Here is a 22,202-nt window from a genome sequence, read left to right as displayed (position 1 = left end):
CCAAAAACTGCATACTCAAAAATCGTTATGATGGTAAATTTTAGGTTATGTATATTTTGTCACAAGAAAAAGAAATAGCCCAAGTGGCAGAAAGATTAGTGGTTGCCAGGGGCTGGGGAAGGGGGAATGGGGAGTGATTGCTAATGGTTATGGGATTTCCTTTTGGGATGATGAAATGTTCTAAAATTATACTGTGGTGATGGTTGACAGCTCTGTAAATATATTAAAAACCACTGAATTGTACACATTTGAAATGAGTGAATTACAGAGAATGTGAATTATATCTCAACAAAGCTGTTAAAAGAAAAGTCCAAGTTGGCCATCTTAGGAAAAGTGCTAAATTAACAGATTCTTTTCATTCATTTGCCTTCATTCTCTCTCCTTCTTTTCCCGGCCTTCATTTATTTGGACATTTTCAAGAACTTACTATATGCCTTCCCCCTTTTCACATCTAACATGTTGAGTATTCTGCTCTAATGCCCTTTAAGGCCTGGGGGGAAAGGAAAGGCTATTAAGGTCAGGCCGGAATAAATGGTGTGTTTGTAAAATGGTACAATAATATTGCCCAATAAAAATGAGATCAAAGGGTTTCACCAGGCCTATGAAGAGGAAAAGTTGAAAACCATCATCTCACAGACCATATCAAAAATCCGGATGAAAGCAGAAAGCTTCAGGCCCATGCCTAGCCATCTTATCTCTACGCGCAGGGGTTGGGCCATTCAGCATGTGGCCTATTCTCCTTTCTGGCAACATAACCTCTGAAAGTTCCCTTGCAGGTGTCTGACTGGCTAAGTCGCTGGAGTATGTGACTCTGGATCTCAGGGTCGTGGGTCCGAGCCCCACGCTGGGTATAGAGATTACTTAAAAATCATTAAAAAAAAAAATGTTCCCTTGCAACTTGAGAACATCTAGTGCAGCCTTCATTGTCAATGAAGGATAATGAGGATGACCTTCCTAAGGTCATGTGATTGCATTTCTGGAGAACCAGTCAGTGTGTTAGCTAGGGTCCAGAGAAACAGAACCAACAAGAGATACGTCTATCCGTATGTAGAGACATTTATTATAAGGAATTGGCTTATGTAATTATAAAGGCTAAAAAGTCCCACAATCTGCCATCTGCAAGTTGGAGACCCAGGAAAGCTGGTGGTGTAATTCAATTTCAAGTCTGAATGCCTGAGAACAAGGAGCACTGATGATGTTAAGTGCCAGTCTGAGGGCAGAAGACCAAGGACCCAGCTCAACTGGTCAACCAGAGGATTCTCCCTTCTTCTGCATGTTTGTTCTCACTCCTCAGTGAACTGGATGATGCCCACACACAATGGAGAGGACAATCTGCTTTACTCAATCTACCAACTCAAGTGGTAATCTTTTCTGGAAACCCCCTCCCAGACACACCCCAGAAATAATGTTTAACCAGATATATCTGGGCATCCCATTGCCCAGTCAAGCTGACACATAAGATTAATCATCAAAACCAGCTTTGCAGAAAATACACATGGTGCTGTTTTCTTCAGGATGCTTCTAGCAGTCTTGAGTGAGATGACCAAGAATCTGGAGGTTTGGAAGTCATCAGATTGTTAAGGTAGGTTTCTCAGCTTTCTTCTGAATACTGGAAGTCATCGTATTAAAAGAAAAAATAATAATGAGGTTTAAATAGATTTTTCAAATTATCCCATCCCTGATTGTGATAGATTACAAAAAAGGGCCACAAAAAATCTTTCCTTCCCTCCCTTTGGCCTGTCCTTTGCAAAATAATTTTGCAGCTTGCTATTTCACCAGCCCTCAAATCTGGACTTGGGTTTGACTAATGTGACATTAGAAAATGTGACACAGGGGCACCTGGGTGACTCAGTTGGTTAAGCGACTGACTCTTGATTTTGGCTCAGGCCATGATCTCACAGTTCATGAGAGTGAGCCCTACATCGGGCTCTACATTGACAGAGTGGAGCCTGCTTGTGATTCTCTCTCCCTCCCTCTCTCTCTGCCCCTCCCCCACTCACACTTGTGCTCATGTATGCATGCTCTCTCTCTTGAAATAAATAAACTTTTTAAAAAATGTGACACAACAAGAGATATGAAGAGTGCCTGTGCATTAGGGCTTGCCTTTCCTTGCTGCTCTTGGGACCTGTGTGACCACCACCATGTGAATGAGTCTAGGCCAGTCTATGGGATGATTAGAGATACTGGCCAAGTTGTCTTGATCCACTCCAGCTGACCTAGAGCCAACTGCCAGCAATGTCAGTGAGGCCATCCTAGACCATCCAAGTCCAATTGAGTCAGCCCAGAAAAGAAGAATTGTTCAGCCAACCCACAGAACTTTAAGGGAAAAAAAAGTTTGTTGTTTTAAGCCACTATGGTGGAGGTAGTTTGTTACACAGCAAATGCTAACCGATACACAAACATTTAGTATGTTCTTAAAAAGGCTTATAACAATAACAACAACAACAAGAAAATAATGTGTTAAGATTATCAGAAATTGCAGTAACAGGATTCCTGAGTCATTTTCAGGATATCAGAAGCCTATCCACTGCTTATTTGCTACCTGAACGCTTGTTCTGTATTGACACACTGAGGACAGAAATGAGCCACATGTGCAGTGGAAGAGAACGGGAGTCCTGATCATAGGAGAGTGAATCCAGCTCTCATAGGGCCTCAGCAATAACTTCCTCCAGGCTGCTGGAGTCTGGTGACTAAGAGTAGTTCCCCAGGAGGCCCCTTGTGGTTTCCTGGCTTCAGCGTCTCGGATGAACTAGACTGACACTTTCCCGAATGCCTATAAGGTCGCATCACAAGCTATTAACTGGAAGAGAAGTAAGCTTTATCCAGTGAGTGAATGAAAACTCTGCCCAAACCACGTGTGATGGAAACACATGGGTAAAGCAGCCTAATTGTCTGACTGCCCCTCTCACTGCCTGGAAATGCTTGGGTCATTAGGGGGTGGCCTTGGATGTTGGCCCCACCATTCTGGCCCATGGCTGGTAGTCATTAGCAGGTCTAAATAAGAAGCATATGCCATTGTAGGTCCAAAAAAGCAAACATGTATAAACTGGGAACTATTCTCTACCAAATCAAGTGAGCTCAGGTTTATTAAGTGCCTATTACAGACTGACTCTGTAGGTGCTGGAGGTGAACGGGTCTACCTGATCCCTAGTTCATCTATTTAGTTGAGCTAGCATTTCAGCAGAAAACAATATAAATGTGGCAGAAAGGGATGGGGGTGGGGGTGAAAAGCTCCTGAAACTAGTCTTTTTTTTTCTCTTTCTATGGGAACCAGAATTTACTGCCTAGAGTTTGAGAAGGACAGTTTGTGGTTGAATAAAACAAAATTGAAGTGGTAGGGACAGTAATTGATCTTACTTTGGGAAGTGGGAAAGAGAAGGATGTGAAGGAGTCAGCAGTAAGTGACCTGAGGTGGCTCAGGCCACTTCTCTGCCCTGGTGTCACCATCTCTGTAATGGTGGGGGCACCAAAGGAAATCCTACAGATAAAAGTTCTTTGTAAACTATGAAGTGTTATGGAAACAGTAGTTACTCTTACCGATGCCCTAATATTCTATTGTTATTTTTTTAATAAAAGGTAATATGTGCACATGATAAGACAAATTTTCAAAAATGAAATTTCCAACAGTGCAAAAGATATAAAGTATATTTTCCTTCTCCCTAGTCTTCCAGTATCAGTTTTTTTCCTGCCCCATCTAATTTAGATGTATGCATATAAACACAGGTAAAAAAATATATAATATAATATAATATAATATAATATAATATAATATAATAATATATAATATATACTTGTTTAACACAAGTAAGTGTATACCATACAAGACCATCTACACATTTTTTTATGAATTTTTTTTTTTGTTTTGTTTTACAATTTTCTGCTTTTGGCTTAACAAGTTCCCTCCACCCCCCGGCTTTACTGAAGAATAATTGGCAAATAAAAAGCAATATATTTAAAGTAGACAAGGTGATGGTTTGATCTATGTAGACGCTGTGAAATGGTTCCCATAATCCAGTGAATTAGTATCTGTCGCCTCCCATGGTTACCTGTTTTGTTTTTTTCTTTTTTTAAACAACAGGTTTTAAAGATCCTTTTGGATCAGTGTGAAGCTCTGCCTCTTTCTCACTGCACAGCTGAGAATATCGCATCTTCCGCTGCATTTAGGATACTCTATGAGGCATCTGACTGCTCCCTGCTGATGGGGCTTCTGTTCTCTGTTCCAAACAGCACTGCGGGGGTCATCCTCGCGCGTTCATCTCTCCACCTTTGTTGGGCCAGAGGAAAGGGGCAGTTTCAGTGTTAATGGGCTCTGCCAGCTGTAGATGGGGACGCTTAACATTCGTCCCTTCTCTCTCTAATCCAGCGACAGGCAGTCGGTAGTGCTGCCAGGTCACCAGAACCTTGCCTTTGATGAAACCAAGAAGAAAAGTTTGTTTTTCTCAGAGAGCCCTCTTAGGCTTTCACTATTTGATATAGGAGAACGGTTTAGAGACCAGATGTTGCAGGCAGACTGCCACTGCCTGGGTTCCGATCCTAGCTCTAACATTTAATGAATGTGGCCATAGGCAAAACGACTTAAACTTTTTGTGCCTCAGTCTCCCCATCTGTCACATGGCAATAATAATCCTATCTACTTCGCAGGGCTATGCAGGGTTTCTCTACCAACCTTGGCCCTACTGACATTTGGAGGGGGATAATTCTTTGTGGGGGAGGGGAGTTGTCCTATGCACTGTAGTGTGTTTAGCAGCATCCTGGCCTCACTCACAGCACGCCAGTAACATCTACTCTTCAAAAGTTTTTTTTAAATTTGATTTATGGGAGAGAGAGAGAGAGAGACGGAGCACGAGTGAAGGAAGGGCAGAGAGAAGGAGACCCAGAATCTGAAGCAGGCTCCAGGCTCTGAGCTGTCAGCACAGAGCCCGACACGGGACTCGAACTCACAAACCATGAGATCATGACCTGAGCTGAAGTCAGACACTTAACCGACTGAGCCACCAGGCACCCCGCATTTACTCTTCAATTGTGACGACCAAGGATATCTCTAGACATTTCCAAATGTCCCCCGGGGCGGGGAGGAGGCAGTGCAAAATTCTCCCTTTCCATTAAGAATCAGTGGGTATTGTGAGGATTACATGAGTTCTTATGTAGAAAGCACTTAGGGGGCACCAGGATGGCTCAGTCGGTTAAGCTTTCAACTTTGGCTCAGGTCATGATCTCTTGGTTCATGAGTTCGAGCCCCGCATCGGGCTCTGTGCTAACAGCTCAGACCTTGGAGCCTTCTTCAGATTCTGTGTCTCCCTCTCTCTCTGCCTCTTCCCCGCTCACACTCTCTCTCTCTCAAAAATAAGTAAACATTAAAAAAATATTAAAAAAAAAAAAAAGCACTTAGAACAGAGCTGGCCCATAGTGGACGCTATATAAGGACCTGCAATTATTATCATCCTCATTCTCTAGTCCAGGCCTACCTTATGGAAAATAAGTCGTTTTGGTAATATGGGGGCTTAGGCAAGACAGGGAGTATTGTTAAGCTGGTATCTGATTCCACTCTGGAATAAGAATCCAAGTCTTCATTCTGAGATGATAGGTCAGCAGTGCTAGCTAGTATTAATTATAGTCTGATCCCTCTGGGGGCTCTATTGTAGGGTTCCTAGTATCTTGTAGCAAACTTAACAAGCTCCCGTGCTAATGCCCTCTTCAGCTGTCAGTGTTGCTGCACACATCAATTTTAAATCCCCTCCTGCAATTCTCCAAATGGTGCATGCTTCAAATCTCTGGTTTCCATAAATCTGGCCGCTGGAACAACAGGCGGCCCACAAAATTCACCCCAAAAAGGGGGGGAATGAAAACAAAAAGAGAGAAATGAGGAAAAACAAAAGGCTGAGTTTCTTTAAATTTCTGGCTCTGCGCAGTGCAAGCAATTCCAAAGAAGAGTAAAGAATTCTTTCTTCTGTGTCTATTTCAGCTGGCATCCAGCTTTTGCTTCGTGAATAATGTCACCGCATCATTATTCTGTCCCACAAGGTAAAACAAAATGAGCAACTTAACAACCAGAAGTGTGCTTGTGTGAAGGAAAGACTCATTTAAAAGCTTTTCAGATAATGTTGCTGTGTTCCCTACTATTTCGGCACCCCCACCTCTGTTTTTTCAAATCTATGGGAAAGTTGTTACTTTGCACACAAGGTGTTTAAATAATGCCCTTCTGGAAGCACTCCACACCATACACTTTTTCTTTTTCTTTCTTTCTTTCTTTCTTTCTTTCTTTCTTTCTTTCTTTTTTTTTTTTTTTTATTGCTTTTAGTCTTTTGGGATTCCTGGAGTGTCTACAAATAGATTAGCCTCTAAGAATTCTGAGTAACCATGGTTAGAAAAAAACACTGGTTTAATTAGCCATGGTCCTATTTTTGAAATTACATCTGCTCTCTCTCTTTTTTTAAAATGAGGATTGGTCTATGCAAAAACTTGAAGAGGATGGATTTTTGGGGGGTGCATGTTAGTTTTGATTTGAATTAATTTTCATGCTTTTGAAAGTGAAATCAAGAGTATTGAGTGAATAATGTATCATCATACATTAAACATGATCCAATGAAGAGAGCTGAAAAGAAATGATTGCAGAAAAATGAATTACTGGAAATACTGGATCATCTGATGTGTGCTGCTGTTCTGAGAGATAGCAAATCACTCTTTGCATTTCTGCTTTGCGTGGTTACATCAGTTTTTCATCCCCAAATCCTCAGACTTGATTAATCAGTGAAGTGATGAAAATTAAAGGGCCCTGTGGCTCACTGAAGGGTCATTGAAAATCAAAAAGCAAGTATAGAATTCACAGGACTAGATTCCCAAGTTTGAAAGGCTCTCCCTATATGCCTCCTCACTTGATACTCTTTTCATTTCTGAAATAGTGGTTGGAATGGTAACAATTATTTTTGAAGTTTAAATTTTAGCAATATTTCTCAATCTCAGAACTCCTTTGGGACAATGTTCTTCATTGTCTTTGATGACAACTCTCCAGTGACACTTGTTGGTTTGGTTTAAATGGCTGCCTGAAAGTCATTTGGGAAGCATTAAAAAATTTACATTCTATTGGATATAATATATCTGATTTCAGCATTTGTTTTTAAAGAATTATTTTTAATTTTAAAGATTTTATTTTTAAGTAATCTCTACACCCAACATGGGGCTCAAACTCACAACCCTGAGATCAAGAGTCGTATGCTCCACTAACTCAGCCAGCCAGGCACCCCTTTAAAGAATTCTGAACGCACATGGAAATCATAGGAAATGCACTTTTTTGGTCATCTGTATTGGCTGTCTTTTGCTGCATGACAAATTAGGCCGGGACTTATTGACTGAAACAACAAAAGGGTTGGGAATCTAGTGTGGCTAAACTGAGCACCTCTAGCTCAGGGTCTCTAACAAAGCCTATTAAGATGCTTTGATCAGGGCTGTAGCCACATCAAGTCTGGATTGGGGGATGATCCACTTCCAAGCTCCCCACATGGCTGTTGGCAGCCCTCAGGTCCTCACTGCTGTGCTCATACACAACAATTCCTTGCCATGTAGGCCTCTTCGTAGGGTAGTTCACAACATGGCAGCTAGCTTCCTTCAAACACATGAGTGAGACAAGACCATCCCAAACAAAAGCCACAGTCTTTTTATAACCTAATCTCGGAATTGGAAGCCCATACTTTTTTCAAACTTTTTGTTTGAAGGAAGCCAGTAGGTCCGGTGGAAATTCAAGTGGTAGAGCTTTCATGGGGTCTGAACCCCAGGAGAACAGGATTGCGTGGGGTCATCTTACAGGTTGCCTACCACACCATTTGTCTTCAGGTGCATTATCCTGATATTTACATTTGTTTAAAAAAAAAACTTTTTTTTTGTTTGTTTGTTTTTGAGAGAAAGAGAGGGGAAAGAGAGAGAGAGGGAGAGAGGGGAAGCAGAGGCAAAGGGGGGGGGGGGGAGGAGAGAGAATCTTAAGAGGACTCCACACTGACCATGAGATCATGACCTGAACCGAAATCGAGTCAGACGCTTTACCAACTGAGCCACCCAGTGGCCCCCTGACATTTACATTGAAAGCTTAAGCCCCCTGAAGTGATGTCACAGTTGCTGTTAAATAGCCACATCTTTAGATGTCCAGAATTTAGGTGAAAGCTTTGCAATAAAACACATCCTTGGTTTTGGGTGGTGATCTTCCTTCGGCAAATAAAAAAGGGGTGTGTGTACAAAACAGACTCGATGGTAAAGGTTCTCTTGGTTTCCATTTTAGTATAAAAGCAGAAGTGGCATTTTAATGATAAACCCTCAAACATTCCAGGTGTGGATGTAAAATGGCAGAGTCACTTTGGAAAAGAGTTTGATAGTATCTTTAAAAAGTTAAATATAGGGGTGCCTGACTGGCTCAGTTGGTAGAGCATGCAACTCTTGATCTCAGGATTGTGAGTTCGAGCCCCATGTTGAGTGTAGAGATTACTTAAAAAACAAAATCTTAAAAAAGACAAGAGTTAAATATAAATTTGCAATACCACCCAACGTTCCATTTTTAGGCATCTGTTCAAGAGAGATGAAAACATGTATCCACACGAAGACATACTTTGCAAATGTTCATAGTGGTAGTATTCATAATAGCCCCCAACTTGAAACAACTAAAAGTCCACCAACTGGTGAGGAGATAGGGGAAATGTGATACATCCATACAATGGGATACTACTCAGTGATAATAAGTAATTACACATTGATACATGCTATGACATAGATAAACCTCCAAAACATTATGCTAAGTGAAAGACCACCTATTGTTATATTCCATTTATATGGATATGTCTAGAATAGATAAATCTGATGAAAGTAGATTAGTGGTTGCTGGTGCTGAGAATGGGAACCAGGAGTGAGTGCAAATGGGTGTAAGCATCCTTTTGGGGTGATGGAAATGTTCTGAAATTAATGGTGATGGTTGCATAACTCTGTGGATTTACTGAGGATCATTGGTTTGTAAACAAAACGGGTAAATTTTATAATATGAAAATTATACCTCAATAAGTTGTTGAACATATTTTCAACGATAGTGGGTGAAAACTTGGAGCTTTCTTAAGCCTAAACCAAATCAAGTTCAGCTGTCAGCTTCAGGTTTTCTTATTCCACTCCCTTCAGTCTCCCACCTGTCTGCAGTTTGGCCCTAAGACTTAATTCTGGGATCTTGGTCCCAGACATGGTTAACTATCAAATCATTAAACCAGAGAAAGTTGATTGTATTTCTATTATGGTCCTTCTATTCCCCCCCCCCGTTTTTTTTTTTTTTTCATCTCAATTTCCTTTGGGTTAAATTTTAAAGGATTTTGCAACTGTTGGCTTAAAAGAATAGTTTTCTTTTTCTTGTCAACCTTCTTTTTACTTCAGATGGGAGATAAAGCTGATTTCCTACATTTCACATACTTGTAGAATATAATAATTTTTGCCTGGACTATCTAGGAGATTAATTTCCATTTGGTTACTGGAGACTTGTGGCTTAATCATTCTCCCAAGTTGTTCTATGTCTTTACCTTTATCTGACAATTCTGGTAAGTTGAGGGGGAATTTTGGTGTTTTCCCCCCTATCATTTCCTTAAGTAATTTTACTTAAAAGCCTAGATTCTTCACTCAAAAAAATTATCTGTTTGCTTCCAGTTTAATTGCAACACTTAAAAAATAGACTACTGTGCTGGCTAGCAATCTAAGTTAAAGTAAAACTTCTAAAGGGGTCAAGGTCTAAAGTTCGCACATTCTTGTGAGGTCTGCTCTGTTTCCACCACGGGAGACCCCATTATCCATAGCTCTACCAATCACGTACATTTCCTTTTGAGTCTCATGAATAAGGAAAAAAAGAAGTTCAAGTGAGGGAAAATGGGTTCAAACGAAGGTCAGATACCCAAAAGAGCTTTCTGGCTACTATGTTGCTGGGGTGGAAAAAGTAGGGTAAAGGTAACCAGATGTGGGTGGCCCGGGGAGGTTGCTCGACTCCAAACTTGCTAGTCTTGGCAGGGGAAAAAAAAGGACTGCCTTTAGACATCCAGTAACGCGGTGAGAACCCACTGTGTGCCAGGTGCTGGGGATACAAAGACAACTATGGGATGCTTGTGTTCTAGATGCTTCTTACGTAGCAAGACAGTCTCCGCCCTGAAGGGACTCGCAGTCCATGCAGGAGGTTGCATCAGGTGGGGGTAAACACGGACTCTCCCAGCAGTCTGAAAACACTGAAAGATTACTGGGGGGGCGGGGAAGAAACACTTCCCTCCCGTCCTCTAGACTAGGCCGGCCCCGAGGGCGAAGACAGACACGCCCTCCCGAAGGGCAGACCCGCCTCGAGGAGGGCGGATCTGGGCCGGGCCGGCCGCCGGGCCCTCACCCGACCCCCGCGAATGCGGCCCAGCGCGGCGCCCGCTCCTCACGTGTCCCTCCCGGCCCCGGGGTCGTCTCACGTTCTGCTTCCGTCCGACCCTTCCGACTTCCGGTAAAGAGTCCCCTTCCCGCACCACCGCGCCCACCCGGCGTCGCCACGCGGCGTCTCTGTGTGCCCGACCCCCGATGCGCTCGGCGGCCGCAGCTCCTCGGGGCCCCGCAGCGGCCATCGAGCCACGCCGCTTCGCCGCGGCCAGGTGGCCCGGGCGGCGCTCGCTCCCGCGGCCCGCGCGGCGGGGCGGGCGGGGCGGCGGCGGCGGCGCGGCTCCGGGCCCGTATCCCTCCGCCGCCCCTCCCCCGCCCGGCCCCGGCCCCCCTCCCTCCGGGCAGCGCTCGCCTCCCTCCGCCTCAGACTGTTTTGGTAGCAACGGCAACGGCGGCGGCGCGTCCCTGCCCGGCTCCCGGCGGCTCCTCGGTTTCAGCGGGCCTCCCCGCCCCTTCGTCGTTCTCCTTCTCCCTCTCGCCGGCCCGGGCGCCCCCCCGGCCGCGCCATCCCGCGCCTCCCCGCTCGGCGCCCGCGCGTCCCCGCCGCGCTCCGGCGTCTCTTCGGCGCGCCCGGCTCCCGGCTGTCCCCGCCCGGCGTGCGGGCCGGTGTATGGGCCTCTCACCATGTCGCTGAAGCCCCAGCAGCAGCAGCAGCAGCAGCAGCAGCCGCAGCCGCCCGCGGCTGCCAATGCCCGTAAGCCCGGCGGCAGCGGCGGCCTTCTCACGTCGCCCGCCACCGCGCCGTCGCCGTCCTCAATCTCGTCGTCTTCGGCAGTGGCTTCCTCCTCCTCGGCGGCGGCGGCGAGCGCAGGCGGCGGGCGGCCCGGCCTGGGCAGGTGGGTGTCGCGCCCCAGCCCCCTCCGCTCCGGGCCTGGACGAGCCTGGGCCTCGCGTCCCCTCCCCCGCGGCCCACACCGTCGTCCCCGCCCCGTGACCGGCCTGGCTTGGTGGGGTGGGCTGGGGGCCCGCAGTGGGGGTGGGGCTCCCACTCCCCCTCTGGAGCCCGGGGGTTCGGGTGGGGGCCGCTGCGGGATCCCTCCGGGAATGTCAGGTCGTGTCCAGTCTCCAGCAACATCCCCATCCCCTCCCCCAAACGGTCAAGATGGAAGGACTGGGCAGCCTCCCCCTCTCCATTTAAGTGTTGGGGAGGGATTCACAGGTCTCAGCATTTGTCAGTCTCTGTTCCTCCTTTAACCCCAACATGGAGGGGATGCTTGGGCAGCGCCCCCACCCCGCAGTTTAAATATTAACGTGGAATGGTCTTTAGGTTTTGGTTCAGTCTCTCGAAACTTGCCAACTCCCCCATTGGGGAATAACGAGGGAGGGGGGAAAGTTAGGGCAGCGTCCCCCCTGTCCGTTAAAGGGGCTCATCTGGAATCAGTAGGGTCTGTGAAGCGCCCCTCAGCACCCCCACTCTCTGTCCTGGGAAAGGTCGAAGAACCGGATTGAGGCGGGTAGTGGCCCCCCGCACCCCTCCGCGTTTAAATCTAACACGGCGGCGGGGGCTCCCGGACGCCTCTGGAATCGTCGGGCTCCGTGCAGTCTCCCGCAGCGTTCCGCCCTCCCCCACCTGAGGAAGGGGTGGGGGAGTGCCCGGCCCCCTCCCGGCCTCCCTCCTTCCCCCGCAAGGCCTCTCCGCCGCGGGTGGTGGCCGATCCGCATTGCTGTTTCGAGGCCGCCGAGGAGAAGGCGCCTTTGAATAGTGGTGGGCGAGGGCCGGACCCAGGCGTGCGTCAGAAGTCCAGGCCAGATTGGGGACATAAGGGGATGGTGGTGGGTGGCAGGGAGCGGGCACGGTGCATTTTCCCCAACCCTCACCCCAATTTTTGAAATTTCGAGCGGAGAGGGATTGCAGCTGGGGACGTGGTGGGGTTCCTAAAGGCAGAAATGCAGGTGTTTACTTGCGTCGTCTCCCCCTTTCCCCCACCATGCACCTAGGTTTGTGGTAGGGACTAGGATCTCTGTGTTGTCTCAGTTAACCGGGTCTGACTCCGGAGGGTGTGTTTGTGCGGGAAGGCCTGTTGGGGGTGTGTGTGTGGGGGGGGGGGGGTGGTTGTCAGTTCGTGTTTCACGAACTAAGAAAAAATGCTTAGTGTTCAAACGGGGCAGCAAATGTCAATAGACTCCATTCCATTGTGGCCAGTGTCCTTAACTTGGGGAGTGCCGCCAGGGCTCACCAAGGGCACGCAAGACCATTTCCCTTGTGCCCCGAGCCCATCCGTGTTGCCGGCACTACCGTGCCTTCGCTAGGCCTAGGCGGGGTTGGCAGATTCGACGACGAGGGTCCTCCCTAGACAGACATCCTGGGCTTTAGAAGGTGGGGTAAGGGGATTTTTTTTTTTTTTTTTTTTTAATTTCATGCACTGGGTTTTCTTTTTGAAAACAGGTTTTCAGCAATCTATTTCCAAAGAATTCTCATTTATGACAGGAGAAGTTATCCGTCAAGATGAATCAGAGCTGATTTTTAAGGAATTGTGCTTCCTTCTAGGGAGGGGGAAGGGCCAACATTGGTTTTCTTACTTCTACCCTACCCACACCCCCAGAGTTGCCCCTTCTCTGAACCACCCACAAACGTTAACCTAGTCCAACTAGTTCAGATGAAGTGCTTATTTTCCCAGCTCTTTCGCTTAGGATTCTGTAATTCCGTTTCCCTTTTTCACTGGCATCCATAGTGAAAAATGGAAAAAATTTTGTACATAATTTTTATTGAAAAGGATATCTTTTTTTTCTTCTTAGGTCTCAGAAATTTAGCAGATATATTCAGCTTGTTCAAATAATTGAAAAATAATACTTATGCTTTTAAGTTGCATCAGCTCTCCTTAGGCTTAAAAATTTAATAATAAAGAATTTGTTCCGGAGTGGCTTAAGTGATCAAAAAAATATGGAATGTTTTAGTACCAAAGATCTTTTTCTGTTTCTTGAGGCTTCACGAACATCCAAGTTTAATTTAAATTCTTCCTTGCTTTAAGTTCTTTTATTTGAGACATAGATTCTGGCCCTTAACTCATTTTGATAGGTAAGAGATGTTTTTATTCTTATACAGGATTTTAAAGGTACTTGTAGAATTCCTTTTGATTTTGAACTATTGTTCCTGGGTTCTTTGTAAATTGATTACAATTTCTAGAGTCTCCTCACATTACGTTTGTGTGTATCAGCAGTTAAAATACGTTTCTGGGGCCAAAGGTGAGGAGAGAGAATGCAGCTTTGGGTTTGACATGTTGAAAAGTAGTAAAATATTCTTGAATGTCTAGAAATTCACATGTCGTCTTTAAATGACATTTCATCATATTTGACTTTTTTTTTTTTTAACTTGAATAGTGGATTTTCATGGCTTTCAAAAACTTATTCTGTCTTAAATTGTCATGTATGTTTTAGAAGGTGGTTTTATATTAGAACAACATACCCATAATGTTAAAGTCTGCATTAATCTAATTCTTATTTTTGCCTTTTACATTTTCATGTTTATGTGGCTTTAGCGATTATGTATGTTATTTGTGTTGTTTTTTTCTCCTTAGCATTGTGTTACAAACTTTTTTTTAGGTTTTTGGTTAACCATTCTCCTATTGTTGGAATTTGGGTTTCCACCTTTACTATGCTAGATAGTGGTGCAGTAAACATCTTTATACTAATAGCTTTTGGCTTCAGTCTAATTATTGCCTTAGAGAAAGTTCCCAGGAGTGGTTTTTACTAGGTCAAAGGGCTTCAAGATTTTTATGGCTCTTGCTAGCTGTGCCATATTACTCTTCAGAAGACTTGTATTAGTTTCCATTGCCAAGAAGGTGGCTCTTCTATAGAATGGTTTCTTTGTCAAACACTGTGGGGGATTTTCAAGGGAAAAGTTGCACTTACTGTCAAGTGAATACGTTATTAAGTGCTTTTGTTAGCTACCTGATTATTTATACTTGAGTTTGAATTTGGTTTCTCTGAGGACTTAATGAAATAATATATGGGAAGATGCTTTGAAAACAGTAACTGTTAACACTAATGAGGATACATGGTTTATCTATTGTGCTCATACTTCCAAAGACTCAGTTACTTAGTAGAGGAATGAAAGTTCTGAGAAACTTGTTCTGAAGCTTTTGTTGTTGTTAATCTCCCTTATTCATCTAAAAGTATTTTTTATTAGTTGTTAGCCAGTGACCAAGCTATCTTTGTTAACTTTTATATAATTTCATGGCACTATTGGGAATTATCACTGGCTAACCCATATCTCTTCTACTCCCACATTTTCTTCCCTATTTAAAAAAATAATGGGTTTACAATTCTGTTACCCCATTCCCAGTCCTAAATAATATAACATTACAGTTTCTTTGGATACAGGATTAAATGTGAATAAAAACTTATTTTAGTAATTTTCAGCTTAGTACTTTCGTTGCTGCTTTCTCTGAAGGCATTGCAACGTGGAAATTACGCTGCAATGTAGTGTAACTTTTCATCATGCTTCCACTTAAATATTTGCAAGATACTCATCTTTTAAAATATTTCTTAGAAGAGCCTAAAAACTTTGACATCATTGAACACATAAAATGATTGAAAATCTATGTACAGGCAGTTATAAGTGCTTGGGATATGCCAGTGAATAAAACAAAGATAGCTGCTTTTCTGGTGTTTACAATTTAACGTAATGAACCAGACAATAAACAAGAGACATTAAATTAGCACACTAGATCTGATATTAGGTAGGAGCTATGGGGGATTAGAGGAGAGCAGATTAAGGGTATAATATGGGAATGTGGGGAAAGGCAGTGGGATGCAGTTTTAAATGGGTTGGCAAGGCTTCTTTGAGCAGGTAACATTTGAACAAAGTTTTGAAGGTGAAGTAGTTAGCCATTTGCTTTTGATCTAGATTAATTAGTCGTATGGCCCCATTTGTAATTTATAAGGTTTAAACTGCATCATCCTTTATTAATTCATTCTTTTACGTGTGTATTGATAATAACGTAATTTGTAGTTGGACCAAAAAAAATTAATTGGCATTTTTAGGTCATCAGAGGTGAGCTATAGAAGGCTATTTATTGAAAGGTGTACATTTTTGGTTTTCTACCGGGCTTATTTATTTTAACCTAATTGGCTTAATTTTCATTCTCAGTACCTAGAGAAAAAATACACTTTTTAAGTTGGGCAAACACCTACATCAAATTGTCTATCTTTGTCAAAAAAGTAAGCCTGTAGTTGCTTAAAGATACTGCATTTGAAAAGTCAAAACCTTCATGGTGTATTTTCCATGTCTAATTAGACCGTTATAATTTTACACAGGGGATGTTAACTCATATCATAACTATTCAATAGCCATATGTTTTGACTTAAAGGAGGAACTGATTTTTAAAAAAAAAATTGTTTTTGGTCCTATAGCTGTGTTAGAATTTACTTTTACCATGGCAAAGTGTGTTTTTATTTTGTAATTGTTATTTTTTCCTGGTTATTTCTTATCTCATTGAACTGTTTCACCGTTCAGAGATGTAAGGCTAATAGGGTGCTGCAGTGCCTGGGTGGCTTAGTCGGTTAAGCATGTGAACTCTTGGTTTCAGCTCAGGTCATGATCCTCTGCATTGGGCTGAGGTGGGCTGAGCTGCCAGAGCAGAGCCTGCTTGGGATTCTCTGCCCCTTCCCCTGCTCCTTCTCAAAAGAATACTTAACTAGGACTTAAGAATGTAGAATAAAGGAGGTTAAGGCATTCATAGATGTCAGAGAGAAAACCGGTCCTTGGTTCTTACTACAAACGTTTCCAATTGACTAAAGGCTGTACAACACTCCATTAGAACAGAGAAATGGCTGTGGGGGAAGCCAAGTCTACAGGAGAGGGATAGCCGGGCTGGAGGCCACAGCTCAGGTCCAGGACGGCAGGTTAGTGCATTCACCAGAAAGCACTTGCTTTCCAGTCTCTGGGATGCTGAGGATTTCCTTAGACAAGAGCAAAGTGTTTTTGTTTTTGTTTTTTTAATTAAAAAAATTTTTTTAGGGGCGCCTGGGTGGCTCAGTCGGCTAAGCGTCCGACTTCAGCTCAGGTCACGATCTCACAGTTTGTGGGTTCGAGCCCCGCGTCGGGCTCTGTGCTGACAGCTCAGAGCCTGGAGCCTGTTTCAGATTCTGTGTCTCCCTCTCTCTCTGACCCTCCCCCGTTCATGCTCTATCTCTCTCTGTCTCAAAAATAAATAAACCGTTAAAAAAAAAAAATTAAAAAAAAAAATTTTTTTTAAATGTTTATTTATTTTTGAGAGAGACAGAGGGTGAGCAGGGGAGGGGCAGACAGAGGAAGACACAGAATCAGAAGCAAGTTTCAGGCTCCAAGCTGTCAGCTCAAGAGCCTGATGCGGGGCTTGAACTCACAAACGGTGAGATCATGCCTGAGCCAAAGTCCGATGCTTTAACTGACTGAGCCACCCAGGTGCCCCGAGCAAAGTGTGTTTTTATACCTTGAAAAAGGTGTTAAGTTTTTAGAAGATTTTTTTCCCTGGAATTAAAATTTTCTATTTTGGGTAGTGATAGTATTTTGGTATCCTATAAAGAGTTGAGCCTGAACAAAACCCTGATTTTGTAGCTATTTCAAATGAATGTGACAACTTTGGTGGACATGTAAATAGAGTTTATTAACAGGCCTGTCTGCTACTGTATCATTTTAAGTGAAAGTACTTGTTTCTGTTTGTTTGGTTTTTGGTTTGTTGTGAAGCATATCTGGGTCATCTATGACTGTTACCCTACCAATATTTTAGGTCAATACAGTGGTCTTTTTTAGCAAGAGTGTTACTAAAATAAAAAAAGTAGAAAGCTCTTTCCTCTTGAGGTCTTTTTGCTTCCTTAGATGTTAGTCTTAAAAAATAGGGATGTTTTTGTCAGAAAATTTACTCATCAGTGAATGTGAAGCTGGTATCAAGCCTTTGAAAGGTTGTAGTATCTTAATCTAGAATTGTAACGTTCAGAATTTTAATTTTGAACTCCTAACGTTTCCTTGCATTACTTATGCTTGGGAGAAGTTCGGGCTGTATCTTAATGTGTTTTCTGATATCCTTAAAGTGTATTTTTCTACTCAAAAAGAACGTCTTACGCTTTTGAATCTTCTTCGTACAATAGTAGTATTTTCCATTGAGGTGCTTGCCAAACAAAGCAGATTTGCAGTTTTGTAGGCAGTGGTGTCATGAACCACTTCCCTGTTATTTAAAACGCCAATTAATTCAAGAGATTTTTATATCTCTTATATATATTTAATATATGTATAAAATTTCATACTTTGTGATAGGAAGATTTGTAGAGAATGTGGTCGCTGATCTGCAGGGGATCTTAAGCTCCCTGAGTATAACGGAGATAAGAGATGTATTTGAACCAGTGTCCAGAACAGGTTTCTTCTTCTTTTTCTTTTTTTTACCTTTTTAAAAAAATTGGAGCATAGTTGACACATAATGTCACATTAGTTTGAGGTGTACAACTTAGCGATTTGATATGTTTATGCATTATGCTATGTTCACCACAAGTATAGCTGCCATCTGTCCCATTGCATCACTATTAAAATATCATCGACTGTTTTCCTTATGCTCTTTTTATTCCTGTGACTGACTTCATTTCCCCCTCTTCCCCCCAGAGCTGTCAGTTTATTCTCTATATTTATAGTTCTGATTCTGCTTTTTGTTTATTCATTTTTTTCAAGATTCCATTTAAGAGTGGGATCATATGGTATTTGTCTTTCTCTCTCTGACTTATTTCACTTAGCATAATACCCTGTAGATCCATCCATGTTGACTCAACAGAATAGATTTAGTCTTTTTGTTTGTTTGTTTGTTTAATTTTGTGTGTGTGAGAGAGAGAGAGAAGGGAAGGAGAATCCCAAGCAGGCTCTGTGCTGTTAGTACAGAGCCTGATGCAGGGCTCAGTCCTGCGAACCATGAGATCATGACCTGAGCTGAAGTCAAGACTTGGACACTTAACTGTTCCACCTAGGCACCCCAGAACAGATTTATTCTTGAAATTAGTAGAGAAACAATCTTGTTACAGGTACTGCCTCATTTATATCTGAAAGTTCTGCCTCTTATAATTTGAAAAATAGTAAGTTGTAAATACTCATTGTAGAAAAGATTGCCGAGAATCAAAAAACCCAAACTTCTTTAAAATCATCCACAATCTTTCTTTGAGTAGCTACTGTTGGAAGTTTGGAGTTCATCTTTTCAGACTTTTTATAAACATATATATGATAAACAAGAGGGAATCAAATGGTACATACTGTTTTGGATTCAACAGTATATATTGTCTTTTAAAATATTTCCCTCACGCCTGGGTGGCTCAGTTGGTTAAGTATCTGACTCTTGATTTGGCTCAGGTCATGACCTAAAGGTTTCCAGCCCCAAGGCAGGGCTCCCTGCAGAGCCTGCTTGGGATTCTCTCTGCCCCTCCCCTGCTCACACTCTCTCTGTATCTCAAAATAAATAAATAAATAAGCTTAAAAGAATGTTTCTCTCCTAAAACTCTAGAATTTTAGAGGAGGATGAAGAAATAACAGAAAATCTTATTTTAAAGTAGAAGGGAAAAAAACCCTAAGCTTCGAAAAGTTAGGGGACTTGCCCAAACAACTTATTTGTAGAATTTTATTATATCCCTCTCTTTAAATAAACACAGACCTAGACGTAAACAAGATCATGCTGTGCATTTTACAGAATGCGACAACCACAGGCAGTCCTTGACCTTCAAGATATCTTTTTGTAACCTTGAGGTTTGGCTCGGTAAAATAGAAGGTCTGGTTCTTTATCTTTTTAAAAAATACGTGTAATTTTGTGCATATGTGGTATGAAATCGACTTAAACGTTAAGTCCTTGGTTGTATTATTTTTAATGGCTTGGTATTATGAGTCGGGGGTTGCTTATGAAAATTTGTCAAAACTATTAACCTCAGGTTTTATTTGCTGAAAATTATTTTCAGTTGTGGTCATGTGAAAATCTGAAATTCCTTAAAAAAATTTTGTTTTTATTTAATGTTTATTCATTTTTGAGAGAAAGAGCATGAGTGGGGTAGGGGCAGAGAAAGAGGGAGACACAGAACTCAAGGCAGGCTCCACGCTATCAGCACAGAGCCTGACGTGGGGCTTGCATGAACTCTCGGGCTTGAACTCATGAACCGTGAGAACTGTAAGAACCTGAACTGAAGTTGGACGCTGGACCAGCTGAGCCACCCAGGCACCCCTGAGATTGCTTTTAATTTATTTTTACGTTTTTAGACTTTTTTTAAATATTTATTTATTTTTGAGAGAGAGAGAACGCTGATCAGGAAGAGAGAGAGGGAGACAGAATCTGAAGCAGGCTCCAGGCTTCCGAGCTGTCAGCACAGCCTGACTTGTGGTTCAAACTCACAAACCCTGAGATCATGACCTGAGCCGAAGTCAGACACTTAACTGACTGAGCCACTCAGGTGCCCCTTATTTATTTTTATATTTTTAAGGTTTTGTTTTTAAGTAATCTCTACAACCGTCTTGCGGCTCAAACCCACAGCCCTGAGATTAAAGAGTCGCATGTTCCACGGACTGAGCTGGCCAGGCGCCCCTGGTATCCCTTTTAGTTTAAAAATATTCTAATGTGAATTGCTTATAGTATTAGCCTTGAAGTGGCTGTAAAATAACAATTTCATACCATGTTTAATAGCTAACTGCATTTTGGGAACTGGATAAAATGTAATTCTATGATGGTGTCTTTGTAAATCCCATCAGTTTGTGGTATGAAACTTGCCGGTGATGTAATAATGAATGTGACTTACTTTTATTAAGTATATAGAAACTTCAGAATGTTGTATTCTTTTAAGAATATTACCATGAGATGCTTTACCTAACAGTTTTGTCAGTGGTCAAATACTTTTGATTGCCTCTATGTTCTTAATGCGTTTTATGAATCAAACAATATTTTTAGCAGTAATCTTTGTAAATAGTCCAAATTAATCTTGATTATAGTTTTAGTTAAAGAAAAAGCTAGTTTTGTACTAAATTGTGCATTTTTCTTTTGGGTCTCAAAAACTTTTTTTGTGGAGATTGTGTAGTTATTTTCATTACTGAAATACACTTGATAATTAAGTAAAGACGACCTACAGTTTTTACATTGAAGCTTGTGGAGATTATAGAAAGGATGAGTTCTTCATGACCTCTTTCAGAGTTTATTTGCTTTTACTTTACATGATTTACACATTGCCAGCAATAGAAAGGCAAAACTTTTAGAGGCGAACACAATGACAGCAGTGAGAAATAAAAATAGCATGACAGAAATTTAAGAGATGAGAGAATTACAGAAAACAGACATGAGAACTAAAGAATATTTCATTTGGCTCTTAGTTACAATTCTATGCCTTAGTAGACCGAATCATTACTATTTCATAGCACAGTGTTGTTAGTTGATGTGCTCATAATAGTGACCTAAGACAAAGTTAAATTGTTTTTTATATTTTTCGAACTGTAGGTCATGACCCCTTAATAAATTGTAAAATCACTCTAGTGGGTCATGACAAGCATTTTTAGAAAAATGAAAAAGAGTAGAAGATACTAGAATGCATTGCATCGTTAACTTCTGTTTGAGTTAACGTGTATATACTGTATTACCATGTACAGTGTAATACTTTGTTGATGTCACTGATTAGAGACATTGAGATACAGTAAAAGGATTGAGGAAGGGTTTTGTAGTTATATCTAAGCTGGGGTTGCCAGAATTAGCAAATAAAAATATAGGATGCTCAGCTGAACTTGTATCAACAGTGACTAATACTAAAGTGTAGTGTGTCCCACATTGCATGGGACAAAATTATTCATTTATCTCAAATTCAGATTTAATGGGGCATCCTTTATTTAATCTGGTAACTTCAGTCTAGGGTAGAATCAGGGTTTACCCCTTGGTAACTAAAATCTAAGCTCTGTGAGGGCAGAAACTTGATTTTGTTCGCTACTGTGTACCAATCTTCTGGAGCAGTGCTTGGCTGTAGGTGAGGTGTTTGAATGATTGGGGCAAGTCACTCACTCTTGTGCTCTGTTTCTTCATTAAAAGGGGAAAAGAGTACCTTAAAAAGTGAGATTACTAAATTTCTGTTACATTCCATTCTTGGTACATAGTAAACTCTTAGTATGTTTGTTTGTTTGTTTTGAGAGAGGTGGGGGGGGGACGGGCAGAGAGGGAGAGAGAATCCCAAGCAGGCTCTGCACTGAATGCAAAGCCTGATTCAGGGCTTGAACTCAAGAACCGTGAGATCATGACCTGAACCAGAGTTGGATGCTCAACCAGCTGAGCCTCCCAGACACCACCCCCCACCCCGCCTTTTTTTTTTAGAAAGATTGTAGGGGAAGGGAAGGACAGAGGGCACAGGGAGAGAGAATCTTAAGCAGGCTCCTTGCCCAGTGCAGAGCCCCACATGGGGCTTGATCTTACAACCCTGGAATAATCATGACCTGAGCAGAAATCAAGAGTCAAACACTCAACTGACTGAGCCACCCAGGTGCTCAGGTCTCAGCTGTTTAGAATCATACAGATTTGGAGTTGGGAGTGGCCCTGGTGGATTTTTAGTTCTCATTCTTCTTTACACGTGAGGAAACTAAGGCCACAGAGCTTATTTGCTAGAGTTCTCCCATCATTGGCTGTATAGCTGGCTTTAGAATCTTATTCCCTTTTCTTTCTAATATAATCTATTTCTTTTTTCTTTAGTTTCTTTTTAAGTTTTGATTTAAATTGCAGTTAGTTAACATGCAGTGTTCGTTTCAGGTGTACAAATAGTGGTACTAATAAGATTTCTTAAGACTTGTTTTCAAAATTTGGTATTTATTCAGTAATGTAAGAAAAGAT

General features: G+C 42.3%; 1 protein-coding gene and 1 long non-coding RNA gene across 8 annotated transcripts in view; one reads left to right on the top strand and one right to left on the bottom strand.

Moving 5' to 3' along the window:
* Nucleotides 1-1,046: 1,046 nt before the first annotated feature.
* On the bottom strand, nt 1,047-10,411 carry LOC122232497. The gene is made up of 3 exons (XR_006209820.1): nt 10,130-10,411; nt 4,047-4,264; nt 1,047-1,609 (listed from the first exon to the last, which is right to left on the bottom strand). It is a non-coding gene; the product is annotated as an uncharacterized LOC122232497 (long non-coding RNA).
* A 561-nt stretch (nt 10,412-10,972) lies between these two features.
* The window catches only part of ATXN2 (ataxin 2), a 126,006-nt gene continuing 114,776 nt past the window's right edge, over nt 10,973-22,202 (top strand). For 3 of the 7 annotated variants that reach the window (XM_042961874.1, XM_042961875.1, XM_042961873.1), the window contains exon 1: nt 10,973-11,252. In XM_042961874.1, coding sequence (XP_042817808.1) covers nt 11,041-11,252 — 212 coding nt within the window. In that variant the 5' untranslated portion in view covers nt 10,973-11,040. The remainder of the gene's footprint in view (nt 11,253-22,202) is intronic. The other 4 variants (XM_042961877.1, XM_042961876.1, XM_042961878.1 and 1 more) reach the window with 3 other exon arrangements.

The sequence above is a fragment of the Panthera tigris genome, chromosome D3 (assembly GCF_018350195.1).
Source record: "Panthera tigris isolate Pti1 chromosome D3, P.tigris_Pti1_mat1.1, whole genome shotgun sequence".
Classification (NCBI taxonomy): Eukaryota; Metazoa; Chordata; class Mammalia; order Carnivora; family Felidae; genus Panthera; species Panthera tigris.
The sequence above is the reverse complement of the archived record's forward strand: the minus strand, read 5'-3'. Positions and strand labels throughout refer to the sequence as shown.